At 36.0% G+C, this 14,901-nt stretch overlaps 1 protein-coding gene across 2 annotated transcripts in view; it reads right to left on the minus strand.

The window, feature by feature from the left end:
- Window positions 1-467: 467 nt before the first annotated feature.
- LOC137395350 (lysine--tRNA ligase-like) overlaps window positions 468-14,901 on the minus strand; it is a 22,809-nt gene continuing 8,375 nt past the window's right edge. For both annotated transcript variants that reach the window (XM_068082222.1, XM_068082223.1), the window contains 7 exons: window positions 12,518-12,673; window positions 12,213-12,339; window positions 10,355-10,614; window positions 8,607-8,692; window positions 8,397-8,523; window positions 2,114-2,257; window positions 468-1,071 (listed from right to left, as the gene is read on the minus strand). In XM_068082222.1, the coding sequence (XP_067938323.1) occupies window positions 991-1,071; window positions 2,114-2,257; window positions 8,397-8,523; window positions 8,607-8,692; window positions 10,355-10,614; window positions 12,213-12,339; window positions 12,518-12,673 (981 nt within the window). In that variant the 3' untranslated portion in view covers window positions 468-990. The remainder of the gene's footprint in view (window positions 1,072-2,113; window positions 2,258-8,396; window positions 8,524-8,606; window positions 8,693-10,354; window positions 10,615-12,212; window positions 12,340-12,517; window positions 12,674-14,901) is intronic.

Here is a 14,901-nt window from a genome sequence, read left to right on the forward strand (position 1 = left end):
TCAAGTAATTTTTAACTGGTTTATACAATATGAATTTTGAGCCACGAGCTTTAAGCAGAGCTACGCTGGTGCTACAGAAATTGGTAGCAAACATTTTTTCAGTCTTATATGACTAAGAAAGTGCACACAGAGCTAGGCTTCGCTTTCTCAATTGATGCATAAGCCACTCAATCAAACAACCTTCGTTTGTAATTTCATGAATATAGACATTGCAATGCAAGTCTATTCACCAACACAGCTGAGTGCATGGCTAGTGACTGCTGGCATCAGTAAGTAAAACAAGATTCTCCCTAGTGTCATGTTTCATATGACCGCTCGTTCTCAGTTATTTTAGCTAGAAATAAACGATTAAATTTAAGCCTTCGAGTCTATCAAAATCTATTAACATATTATTCATAATTTTAATTAAGATGCAAGCTCGATGCCAGCAAAACCATTGGTATTTGTCTGTTTTTGTCAAGACACTGCAAACCAAGGTATATATTGAACAGATAAATTTATGGGTGGGTCAAGTTTACAAAGAAGCTCTGTGTCTATTCTAGACCGAGCTAGAAGCATCATTGCGATTCTACACTGTTCAGCGCCTCAAAGTAACTTCTAAAACAGGATAAAAAACAAATGGATAAGTTGTATGGATAGGTTGTACAGATAGTAAACCCCCAGAAAATGGTCTCCATTAGGTGAATAAAATCATAACAACAATCTACTCACTATGGTGCATCCAACCATAAGACTCTTGAGAGTCAAACTCATTGATATGTGTGGAAGTAAGCTACAGGAGGATTACTTCAGTTATAACAAAACACTTGGTACACCATTTTGTCTTTTTTCTAAAGGACACACAAGTGCATTTTTCATAAAGTAATAATTACAGACAAACACGAAGCAAAAAGTTAACCACAGGATTTCTAATATCCTTCAGATAAGAAATATGCCTTCTTTGGTGAAAAAGCTGCGCAGGTAATGATGCCCTCCCATCGAGAATTGCACTTATTTCTTAGCTTCTTCCTTATTGTCTGCCTCTGCGGGATGGTTCTCTTCGGGTTTCATGGCAGGAAACAACAAGACTTCCTAAAAAAAGTAACTACTGCAATAAACACGAGGAGACGGAATCCATCTTCTAGTTTAAAATTGTGAGATGCAATACAAAGAATAACCACACTATTAAACATCGATATGCAATATACATGTAAAAATGTTCTGAGTAAAACTTTTTATTTGCATCGAAATGAAAATATTTGACATGAAATACATTTTTTATAGATAATTGGCTCATTCAAGAGTTTAAAACATATTTGACTAATAAAGTCTTAGCTTAGAAAGTCTTTAATGGTTGCTAGCACAGGATCCCTCGCTTATTTGTAGTAGAAGCTTTGCAGCTCCCCAACATGAGTTCTCTAATTATGCGTTAAATGAATATATTTACATCTTAAATCCCATAGAAGTAGCCGCAATAAGCTCTAGGTATGCGAGGCAGAAAAAATGAGAGGCAAACAGCATCATTTTATCTATGTTTATGTTTAATTCTGTAAAGTTGAACTTTTTTGAATAGTAGAGCACTATAAGGGATACTATTACTTTCGATACATTTGCAAAAAATCAAAAATGATTGTGAAAAGGCAAGAAATGTGATACGAGCGAAGAAGGGTTATATAGTCTTAAAAACTTAATATTACATATATATATATATTTTTGGAGCATGTATCACAAAGTTTCACTTTTCACAGGAATTTTGAAACAAATTATCTGTAAATAAAAAACTGAATTAATGTAGCATTTAGAGAAATGAGATACTGATTCACTAACCAATCACAATAATTTCAAGGAATAACTGGTGACCACCCATATACAAACTTACGCTATGATCAAGGAGCCTTTTCCTTGTTCTCACATTTATTGTCTATTTATGTAATTTTATAGTTGATATCTTAACCTTTTTTATTTCCTTCTTAATAATTTGATCAATAAACTTATTCCCTAAAGGATTACTTTAAACAGTGAGCTCAAGCATAAACCCACACTATCGATACTAACAGCAAATACTTAGTTATAAATGCATAAAACCAAGACGGCTGCAAGGAAAAATTTGCAATATAGCAGACAAATTTTTTGCCTTAATGTTGTTAGAGTCGGTGAGGAACATGGTGAGTCTGTCAATTCCCATGCCCCAGCCTGCTGTTGGTGGAAGGGCGTACTCCAAAGCTGTACAGAAGTTCTCATCCACGAACATGGCCTCATCATCTCCAGCGTCCTTGTCCTTTGAGCACAAACACAAGCAAGTACCAGCTGTTGGTTGTCAGCCTAGCTGTATTTGCTAAGAGAGTTGTGTGGCACTGATTATGGAGTATTTGTCCTCTAGCGAACAGTATGAAGAAAATAAAATGATACACGTAAAATATATAAAAACACACTTAAATAAATTATATTAATTTAAAAAGTTATTTTAGTTTAAATTGGCCTAGCTGCACATCTCGACCATTCCTTGTATGGCTAAGAATACACCTCAATTCATCTGCCCTTGAGAAAGGGCAATAAAAACCATTTTTTACTGATTATCACTTCATTTATTTAGCTGTTTACCTATAACTTGTTTTTTACAATTTTGTACAGTAAAATGAATTAAATAAAATACAATGTATTCTTATATGAATATTTGCTCCATCATACAATGGTCTGAACATATGAAGTGAATATTAGAATGGATACGTGCCGCAGTTTGACTGTACACACACACTACATTATCCATTTGATTAGAAGAACTCGTTTATCAACATAATTACATGAGTACAAATATTTCCTCAGCAGGAAAACAACAAGCACACTGCCTTGAAAGACTATAAAGAATCACATTTATTAAACACCATTTAAATACATATGAGCAACTTTATACAAATAAAAAAATTAATTTGCAGAGGTTTAAAAAATTTTCTTCTAAGCCATTCCTAAAAAGCTCTGTAAATAGTTTCTAGAGCATCTGTATCTCTTTACAATGACACCACACCTCTTTGATATGCCTTAAGGAGAGTAAAAACAACATCTTAATAATTCACACACATGATAAAATAAAGTTCAATAATAAATCCACTTAATAAATGAACTCTAATATCAAGTTTAGTTATCTATTACTGTATTTTTCAATAGTTTATCGATATAGAAATCATTAGAGGCCAGACTCAAACTACCATTTACTACAACTTACATTTATCTATTATTAGCAATAGATCATCTAAAAACTTTAAAAAACTCCATATACAACTGCAACTAACACATAAACTGACAATCATACTTGCAATGTTGATTTTTGATTCACCCAGGTCTATCTAATGCTTGTAACAAACCAAAGCTATTGGACCATTCATCAAATGTAGAAAGTGAAGGATTTAGCTAGTACTTAGACATCATTGCTTATGAGTAAATGGAACAAGTCAGTACATACACATTTTGACAAACTCAAAGAAGCTTATCTATCTATATAAATCTCAAAATCTGTGTGTACTTGTGTAGTTCGGTATGTCTAGTTATGGCTATTGAAATCTGTGTGTACTTGTGTAGTTCGGTATGTCTAGTTATAGCTATTGAAATCTGTGTGTACTTGTGTAGTTCGGTATGTCTAGTTATGGCTATTAAAATCTGTGTGTACTTGTGTAGTTCGGTATGTCTAGTTATAGCTATTGAAATCTGTGTGTACTTGTGTAGTTCGGTATGTCTAGTTATGGCTATTGAAATCTGTGTGTACTTGTGTAGTTCGGTATGTCCAGTTATAGCTATTGAAATCTGTGTGTACTTGTGTAGTTCGGTATGTCTAGTTATGGCTATTGAAATCTGTGTGTACTTGTGTAGTTCGGTATGTCTAGTTATAGCTATTGAAATCTGTGTGTACTTGTGTAGTTCGGTATGTCTAGTTATGGCTATTGAAGTCTGTGTGTACTTGTGTAGTTCGGTATGTCTAGTTATAGCTATTGAAGTCTGTGTGTACTTGTGTAGTTCGGTATGTCTAGTTATGGCTATTGAAATCTGTGTGTACTTGTGTAGTTCGGTATGTCTAGTTATGGCTATTGAAGTCTGTGTGTACTTGTGTAGTTCGGTATGTCTAGTTATAGCTATTGAAGTCTGTGTGTACTTGTGTAGTTCGGTATGTCTAGTTATGGCTATTGAAGTCTGTGTGTACTTGTGTAGTTCGGTATGTCTAGTTATAGCTATTGAAGTCTGTGTGTACTTGTGTAGTTCGGTATGTCTAGTTATGGCTATTGAAATCTGTGTGTACTTGTGTAGTTCGGTATGTCTAGTTATGGCTATTGAAATCTGTGTGTACTTGTGTAGTTCGGTATGTCTAGTTATGGCTATTGAAATCTGTGTGTACTTGTGTAGTTCGCTATGTCTAGTTATGGCTATTGAAATCTGTGTGTACTTGTGTAGTTCGGTATGTCTAGTTATGGCTATTGAAATCTGTGTGTACTTGTGTAGTTCGGTATGTCTAGTTATGTCTAGTTATGTCTAGTTATGGCTAGTTATGTCTAGTTATGTCTAGTTATGTCTAGTTATGGCTAGTTATGTCTAGTTATGTCTAGTTATGTCTAGTTATGGCTAGTTATGTCTAGTTATGTCTAGTTATGTCTAGTTATGTCTAGTTATGTCTATTGAAATCTGTGTGTACTTGTGTAGTTCGGTATGTCTAGTTATGGCTATTGAAATCTGTGTGTACTTGTGTAGTTCGGTATGTCTAGTTATGGCTATTGAAATCTGTGTGTACTTGTGTAGTTCGGTATGTCTAGTTATGTCTAGTTATGGCTAGTTATGTCTAGTTATGTCTAGTTATGTCTAGTTATGGCTAGTTATGTCTAGTTATGTCTAGTTATGTCTAGTTATGGCTAGTTATGTCTAGTTATGTCTAGTTATGTCTAGTTATGTCTAGTTATGTCTATTGAAATCTGTGTGTACTTGTGTAGTTCGGTATGTCTAGTTATGTCTAGTTATGGCTAGTTATGTCTAGTTATGTCTAGTTATGTCTAGTTATGGCTAGTTATGTCTAGTTATGTCTAGTTATGTCTAGTTATGTCTAGTTATGTCTAGTTATGTCTAGTTATAGCTATTGAAATCTGTGTGTACTTGTGTAGTTCGCTATGTCTAGTTATGGCTATTGAAATCTGTGTGTACTTGTGTAGTTCGGTATGTCTAGTTATGGCTATTGAAATCTGTGTGTACTTGTGTAGTTCGGTATGTCTAGTTATGTCTAGTTATGTCTAGTTATGGCTAGTTATGTCTAGTTATGTCTAGTTATGTCTAGTTATGGCTAGTTATGTCTAGTTATGTCTAGTTATGTCTAGTTATGGCTAGTTATGTCTAGTTATGTCTAGTTATGTCTAGTTATGTCTATTGAAATCTGTGTGTACTTGTGTAGTTCGGTATGTCTAGTTATGGCTATTGAAATCTGTGTGTACTTGTGTAGTTCGGTATGTCTAGTTATAGCTATTGAAATCTGTGTGTACTTGTGTAGTTCGGTATGTCTAGTTATAGCTATTGTCTGGGTGCACTTGTGTAGTTCAGTATGTCTAGTTATGGCTATTGAAATCTGTGTGTACTTGTGTAGTTCAGTATGTCTAGTTATGGCTATTGAAATCTGTGTGTACTTGTGTAGTTCAGTATGTCTAGTTATGGCTATTGAAATCTGTGTGTACTTGTGTAGTTCGGTATGTCTAGTTATGGCTATTGAAATCTGTGTGTACTTGTGTAGTTCAGTATGTCTAGTTATGGCTATTGAAATCTGTGTGTACTTGTGTAGTTCGGTATGTCTAGTTATGGCTATTGAAATCTGTGTGTACTTGTGTAGTTCGCTATGTCTAGTTATGGCTATTGAAATCTGTGTGTACTTGTGTAGTTCGCTATGTCTAGTTATGGCTATTGAAGTCTGTGTGTACTTGGGTAGTTCGGTATGTCTAGTTATAGCTATTGAAGTCTGTGTGTACTTGTGTAGTTCGGTATGTCTAGTTATAGCTATTGAAATCTGTGTGTACTTGTGTAGTTCGGTATGTCTAGTTATAGCTATTGAAGTCTGTGTGTACTTGTGTAGTTCGGTATGTCTAGTTATGGCTATTGAAATCTGGGTGTACTTGTGTAGTTCAGTATGTCTAGTTATGGCTATTGTCTGTGTGTACTTGTGTAGTTCGGTATGTCTAGTTATGTCTAGTTATGTCTAGTTATGGCTAGTTATGTCTAGTTATGTCTAGTTATGGCTAGTTATGTCTAGTTATGTCTAGTTATGTCTAGTTATGGCTAGTTATGTCTAGTTATGTCTAGTTATGTCTAGTTATGTCTAGTTATGTCTATTGAAATCTGTGTGTACTTGTGTAGTTCGGTATGTCTAGTTATGGCTATTGAAATCTGTGTGTACTTGTGTAGTTCGGTATGTCTAGTTATGGCTATTGAAATCTGTGTGTACTTGTGTAGTTCGGTATGTCTAGTTATGTCTAGTTATGGCTAGTTATGTCTAGTTATGTCTAGTTATGTCTAGTTATGGCTAGTTATGTCTAGTTATGTCTAGTTATGTCTAGTTATGGCTAGTTATGTCTAGTTATGTCTAGTTATGTCTAGTTATGTCTAGTTATGTCTATTGAAATCTGTGTGTACTTGTGTAGTTCGGTATGTCTAGTTATGTCTAGTTATGGCTAGTTATGTCTAGTTATGTCTAGTTATGTCTAGTTATGGCTAGTTATGTCTAGTTATGTCTAGTTATGTCTAGTTATGTCTAGTTATGTCTAGTTATAGCTATTGAAATCTGTGTGTACTTGTGTAGTTCGCTATGTCTAGTTATGGCTATTGAAATCTGTGTGTACTTGTGTAGTTCGGTATGTCTAGTTATGGCTATTGAAATCTGTGTGTACTTGTGTAGTTCGGTATGTCTAGTTATGTCTAGTTATGGCTAGTTATGTCTAGTTATGTCTAGTTATGGCTAGTTATGTCTAGTTATGTCTAGTTATGTCTAGTTATGGCTAGTTATGTCTAGTTATGTCTAGTTATGTCTAGTTATGTCTATTGAAATCTGTGTGTACTTGTGTAGTTCGGTATGTCTAGTTATGGCTATTGAAATCTGTGTGTACTTGTGTAGTTCGGTATGTCTAGTTATAGCTATTGAAATCTGTGTGTACTTGTGTAGTTCGGTATGTCTAGTTATAGCTATTGTCTGGGTGCACTTGTGTAGTTCAGTATGTCTAGTTATGGCTATTGAAATCTGTGTGTACTTGTGTAGTTCAGTATGTCTAGTTATGGCTATTGAAATCTGTGTGTACTTGTGTAGTTCGGTATGTCCAGTTATGGCTATTGAAGTCTGTGTGTACTTGTGTAGTTCGGTATGTCTAGTTATGGCTATTGAAATCTGTGTGTACTTGTGTAGTACGGTATGTCTAGTTATGGCTATTGAAATCTGTGTGTACTTGTGTAGTTCGGTATGTCTAGTTATGGCTATTGAAATCTGTGTGTACTTGTGTAGTTCAGTATGTCTAGTTATGGCTAGTTATGGCTATTGAAATCTGTGTGTACTTGTGTAGTTCGGTATGTCTAGTTATGGCTATTGAAATCTGTGTGTACTTGTGTAGTTCGCTATGTCTAGTTATGGCTATTGAAATCTGTGTGTACTTGTGTAGTTCGCTATGTCTAGTTATGGCTATTGAAGTCTGTGTGTACTTGGGTAGTTCGGTATGTCTAGTTATAGCTATTGAAGTCTGTGTGTACTTGTGTAGTTCGGTATGTCTAGTTATGGCTATTGAAATCTGGGTGTACTTGTGTAGTTCAGTATGTCTAGTTATGGCTATTGTCTGTGTGTACTTGTGTAGTTCGCTATGTCTAGTTATAGCTATTGAAGTCTGTGTGTACTTGTGTAGTTCGGTATGTCTAGTTATGGCTATTGAAATCTTGGAATAAAGAATCTCTATCACAGAAGATATGATCTCGGGACCTCCCGTTCGCCAGGCAAATAGATGCCTTACCGATTTAGCTAGGCAAGATTGATGAAATCGCTGGGCGATATATGTCGCTACGTGAGTGAACACACGCTACTGCTCTCCATTATGGCGCAACATCATTATATGTATTAGTAAGAGCTTACTTAAATTAGCCATTGGCAATGTGCCAGGCTAATGGCAAGTGACATTGTTTATAAGCTGAGTTTATAAGTGTGGCATTGATATCACTGTTTATAAGCTGTTTTTAATACCCGTGCAATGCCGGACATTCTGCTAGTATTGTATACTGGAGGCTGTGCAAAAACCAGATGGTGACCTGGTACATGTAACCTTCACAGTTATGGCCCAAGCAGATGTCTTGCTTCGTCACAAAAAATGTGCTTCTTTCTAAACCAAAATTTTAAAAATCAATAATCGCAAAAGATCAGATAGAGCGCTGACCTTGGCTTGTTGAGTAAACCGTTCCCTCTGAACGATTGGATCATTAAGTTCTGTATAGGCATTGCATACCTCCTTCTTGGCTACAAACAGCTCAAACCTCTCAGTCAGGCCCTTCACACTCCGGTGCCTACAAGCATGACAAACATGACGAGATGCAACATGGTGGCGCATGACCGGTATCCTCGAAATAAGCGCAACCGTGAGACTCACCATTTGGAAAGAGGGCTCATCACCTCTGGATGGTCACAGATGAAAGTTGGGTTCACGCAGTTCACTTCAATGAAATCACCAACAAGCTGAAATCATAATAATAACGATAGTAATACAAGTTGAAACCATGGGCGACCGATCAGCAGCTTAATACCAATCGGTTCATCTGGGGATTTCATGATTACCTAATCCTATCAATGCCACCAAATTTCTCACTCTGAAAATACCACACTAAGAAATCAGTATGAAAAATGTTTCCAAAACAAGATATGATAGATATGAACTTCACAGATTTATTTGTGGCCATTCGATTGTGGTCTCACCAATGCCATTGATAAATACCATTCACAGCTTTTTATAGCCCGCAATTGATCACATGTATATTCTAATTGTAGCCCGCAATTGATCAGATGTATATTCTAATTGTAGCCCGCAATTGATCACATGTATATTCTAATTGTAGCCCGCAATTGATCACATGTATATTCTAATTGTAGCCCGCAATTGATCACATGTATATTCTAATTGTAGCCCGCAATTGATCACATGTATATTCTAATTGTAGCCCGCAATTGATCACATGTATATTATAATTGTAGCCCGCAATTGATCACATGTATATTCTAATTGTAGCCCGCAATTGATCACATGTATATTCTAATTGTAGCCCGCAATTGATCACATGTATATTATAATTGTAACCCGCAATTGATCACATGTATATTCTAATTGTAGCCCGCAATTGATCACATGTATATTCTAATTGAAAACCAGCCTGTACTTCTCATAAATTTAAACTTTTTTAAATGATAACTATGAAAAGAGTTTATTCTAAATGCATTGCAATCTGTGTGCAGTGTGTTTATTCTAAATGCATTGCAATCTGTGTGCAGTGTGTTTATTCTAAATGCATTGCAATCTGTGTGCAGTGTGTTTATTCTAAATGCATTGCAATCTGTGTGCAGTGTGTTTATTCTAAATGCATTGCAATCTGTGTGCAGTGTGTTTATTCTAAATGCATTGCAATCCGTGTGCAGTGTGTTTATTCTAAATGCATTGCAATCTGTGTGCAGTGTGTTTATTCTAAATGCATTGCAATCTGTGTGCAGTGTGTTTATTCTAAATGCATTGCAATCTGTGTGCAGTGTGTTTATTCTAAATGCATTGCAATCTGTGTGCAGTGTGTTTATTCTAAATGCATTGCAATCTGTGTGCAGTGTGTTTATTCTAAATGCATTGCAATCTGTGTGCAGTGTGTTTATTCTAAATGCATTGCAATCTGTGTGCATTGTGTTTATTCTAAATGCATTGCAATCTGTGTGCAGTGTGTTTATTCTAAATGCATTGCAATCTGTGTGCAGTGTGTTTATTCTAAATGCATTGCAATCTGTGTGCAGTGTGCACAGAATTTGATCTGCAAGGGGCCCATAAAAGTTGTTGTTGAGTATGTTACAAGGTGACTGCAACGTGTTCTGCTCATTATTTTTAATAAACTTCACGGACAAGTATTTCCAATGATCAACTAACTTATATATATTCAGATAAAGTACATCAAGGTTACTTGGATACCGTTTAGTTTGAGGTTTTAGAAATCGATAGAAGGGACTTGCAAAAGCCAATTGAAAACGCCATGATGGATTTAGATGTACAGCAGTAACAATTCAATTGTTATTTTTACTGCGTATCTCCATGTTGCGGGGTCGAAAAGAAGCACATGTGCTCACAGAAGAAGATGATAGAATAGGCACCTTGTCAAGAAGTCTGGCTGAAGTACGTGGGGCAGTGCATTCGACCTGATGTTTAGCACAAAGATGATCAAGGAATAGCCTGGTTTCTTCAGTGTGTAAGGAGGTCGGGTCAGGAAATTTGACTTCTAACTTCTTCTCTAGCTCTTCAATCATGCTGACTCTTTTGAAAGGAGGCGTGAAATCAATGGATAGAGGAGGCTGGTCAGGCCCTAATTCATGGTACTCAACTTTGTAGCCTCCGGTTATAGCCTTCACCATTCCTGAAACACAACAGTATACGACATATAAGGTAATATAAGGTACAGTAGCTACAGTGAGAGAAAGATAAGTACCTCTGAATGTCGCATACATTAGCTACAGGTGCCACAGATAATACTGTCTACTCCTGGGGTCTGCAACCTTTTCCACTCAAAGAGCCATTTGGACCAGTTTTCCGCAGGGAACAACGCAGTGGGAGTCACAAATCTCCTTTGGTATTTTAAACTTGAAAAAAAATTGCATGTAACACTTTTGTTTAGCTTTTAATGCTTTTATACCATGTTTACACCATAAAACAAAAAGGTGTGTCATGTATAATGAATTAACTGCTGAAAAAACAAAATTACACTTTTGCAAAGAACAATAAAAATGCTAATAATCACTTGAACGTAACATGAAAATATTATGTTGTTTTTAAGGTTACTTTCAAGAAAAATTGCAACTTCATGTTTAATTCAGTCCTTTAAACAAAACGCCGAACTTAAATTCTAATAGAAGCAAATGTGCTATGTTTTTTCTGTGAGCCATCATTTGGCGCGTACGGTGAGTAAGCTGTCAATCTGAATAATAAAAGACAATTTATTCAAACAATGACAAAATATGAATATATGCAAAATAGCCAATTTTCGGCACAATTTCAGTCTTATTTTTAAAGTCCGTGAACAGATGCTCAGAAATCTTAGCGAATGATTTTTTTATATATTCTCCATCGAGGAACGGCTTTCCATGCCTGACTATTTCTTGAGCGGCCACAAAACTAGCATATGTAGCATGATTTTTGCTCAAATTAGCCTTACGCATCAGTTCAGAAATGGCCTTTTTCCTCTCATCTCTCTCTGGATATTTTTTAGCAAAGGCTGCGTGTTTATTCTGAGAGTATCTTGTAAAATTTGACATTTTGTTGCTTGCAAATTTCTTATTACAAGCAAACTGGTGAACCAGTCTCATCAGCAGTGAAAGCAAACGAATCAGTCCGCGTAAGATTAAATGTCCTATTTTATTATGTAACTTGTCTTAGTATTCGCCATAGTTCACCTACCACGGGTATAAAATACCAAAAAGTCTCGTGCCTGCTGGTGTAATTTTCGCAGTTTTATTGGCGCATATTAAGCGACAATGTTTGATTTATCACCATAATTACAATTTTTTAAATTATATTACAAAATCAAGTAATAAAACTTTCATATTTCATTAATTACTTAGCATATAATAAAAAACTAAAAAGGAAAAAGACTCTAAGTCGGAGGGAGCCACAGCGAGAGGATAAAGGAGTCGCATGCGGCTCTGGAGCCGCGGGTTGCTGATCCCTGGTCTACTCAATAAAGTCTATAAGCACCTGATGTGATTAATCCAGTCGCCACAGGCAAGATCTATGAGGATTAAATGTCATGTATCATAAACTGGAGACAAAGAACAATTCCTGATATTTATTAAGAGAAGTGCTTGATGCCTGTGATTGGTTGTAGTACTGCTGTTAATGCAATAAGGAATTGGCAGCAACTTGCTGCCTGGGATATAACTGAAAATTTATTTGCTATTCTCTAAGACAGATAGATGATAGAATACAAGACTCCCAATCAGAAGAAGCCGGTACACTCACCTGACAAAAGGCTCTCTGTGATCTGCATAAGGTCATTATAGTCAGCGTAGGCCATGTAAAACTCACATATAGAGAACTCGGGATTGTGTGTCATATCTATGCCTTCGTTTCTAAACACTCTACCAACCTGAGAATACATGAAATACAAACCCCTTCTCACCAGAGACACTCAAGGGTATGATTATAGCATTTCATTGCATACTGAACCAGCAGCTGTATTAGTACACATGGCAAATTTAGCTTCTACAAATGTTGCTAGATACTGAAAGTTAACTGGTCGATAGCAATATCTTCCTGTAACATACCTCATAAACTCTGTCGAATCCTCCAACCACAAGCATTTTGAGATAAAGCTCTGGAGCCACCCTCATATACTGCTTCATGTTTAGATCGTTGTGATGAGTTATAAAGGGTTTGGCAGTTGCCCCTCCTGGTATGCTATTCATAATTGGTGTTTCCACCTAGAAAGGTAGACAAATGCTAAACAACCTCACTGTGTTATGAATACAATTCATAATCACACTGGAAGGCATTATTCTAATATGACAGCGGAATGGGTGCTATAACACAGGCTGCACATAGAATAAGTGCACTGATTAAATGCTTTGCTACTAACAGCCCAAGGAGGTGATAGTACAGTACCTGTACAATGTGAAACTATAATAACTAGAAATTCCACTGTCATACAGCCCACGACCAAAGAGATATTGGAAAAAAAGAAAGGGTACTGATGGTTGAGAAATGCAATATTAGCAGTCAAATGGCACTACAGTGCAATAGGATAACTGCAATGGTAGCTGTAATGTACTGGGTGTTTGTATGTACAACAAATAGCAATAATGAAAGGAAAAGACTATATGTTTATATCTCTCCCCTGCAGTAGAAGAAATGCAATATTGGCCAATATTAGAAGTAAAATGCACTGGTATTATTAGAATAACCTATATTATTAATATAGTAATAATATAAAACCAATACACAATTTTGTTTACATTTAAAAACGTCATAGTTTTTATAATCTCATAAGTATAATCTCATAATCTTAAAATCTCATAAGAATCGTTAGAAAAAAATATCATCGTCATTTCCTTTACTTACACTGCGTTGTACATCAGTTAGAATACCGAAGCACTCAAGAGTCTAAAATGTCAGTTACTTTGAAATCGGCAAAAATGAAACGATTTCAGTACTTCCACGTTAATTACAGAAACCTTCGACAATGCTATAGACTGGTGAAATGTGCACGTTATTTTTTCGCATGCGCACGACTTTATCGTTCTATTCACTGTCATTCGGCGTTTCAATTTCCGGTCTTAACTTTTATTAAACCAAGCTTTTCAAGCGTTTTGTGGCGATTTTTGTCCAAATTACCGTATATACTCAATTATAGGACGCACTTTTTTGACCTGAAAATCAGCCGACATTTCACCTGCGTCTTATAATCGCAACATACCACGAGGGGCCATGTGTTTTTATGAAGCAGCACCGATTATCAGGCCACTGCTATACCGTATACCATGTATATGAGAGGGGAATGGACGCTCGATAGACGGAAGACAATCGCGGCGATTTTAACTGTTTTTAACTCCACTTATTACTCGCAATATAAAAAGAATATGAGTAAGCCAGTCTTGACATTATAGAATGATTTAATTCATTACGTTAAGACTATTTTTAATAAGCCTAGCTAGTAGTGAGCTGAAATTTGTTTCTTCACGTGTCGTCTCAAAAATCTGACATGTTTCTGCTTTCCTATTGTTTACAGGTGTCAATTGCACTCGCGAGGTGGCAGCAGTGGTCAATTGCACTCGCGAGGTGGCAGCAGCGTCAATCACGGGGGGGGGGGGGGGGGGGGGGGGGGACGCGTCATTCGATACTTGTGAGAGGGCGGAAGTGCAATTAAATTTCTTTGAAATTGATGATCAATAAACGATTTTGACAACAATTGTTTTGAGTTATTTTTTTATCAAAGACTAGTTGCGTGAGTTGCTAATCTTGATTTCAAGAGCTGCTCAGTCAGTCAACTGAGCCCTAAAAGTGAGAAAACAATCGATTGATCGTGCGAAAATTTCACTTGTGAAGAGGTCAATTGAAGTGCGTCCTATACTTGAATTACCCTTTATTCTCAATAAATTGGCTGAAATTTATGCTGCGTCTTATACTAGGGTGCGTCCTATAATTGAGTATATACGGTAATCTGTCTATTTGTGTATAATCCGATCAGATGGGTAAGTTTTAAGATAATGCCGACGGTTTACAAAGACTTTGTAACATATTTAAATAGGCTTAAATGTGTTTTGTATCGTTATTATACTTTAACGACTCTACAAAACGATGGTGGAATTTTTTGATGAAATATTTAGACAAGGGTTCGTCTCATTGTTGATGAATACTTTTCGTAAGTTGTGTGCGCATGCATTTATCATAAAAACTCCCAAACTTCGCATTCGCTCGTTTGGTCGTGGGACTACCATAAAACCTCTATTTCAACGCCATGACGCTCTATTTGTTTAATCCCTCCCTTGAAAAATAAAATAAAGGTTTTACGGTATATATACAATGAGATGATGTTATATTAACTATATGTACAATGAGATGTTATATTAACTATATGTACAATGAGATGTTATATTAACTATATCTACAATGAGATGATGTTATATTAACTATATGTACAATGAGATGATGT

Source organism: Watersipora subatra, chromosome 1, assembly GCF_963576615.1.
Source record: "Watersipora subatra chromosome 1, tzWatSuba1.1, whole genome shotgun sequence".
NCBI classification, from domain to species: domain Eukaryota; kingdom Metazoa; phylum Bryozoa; class Gymnolaemata; order Cheilostomatida; family Watersiporidae; genus Watersipora; species Watersipora subatra.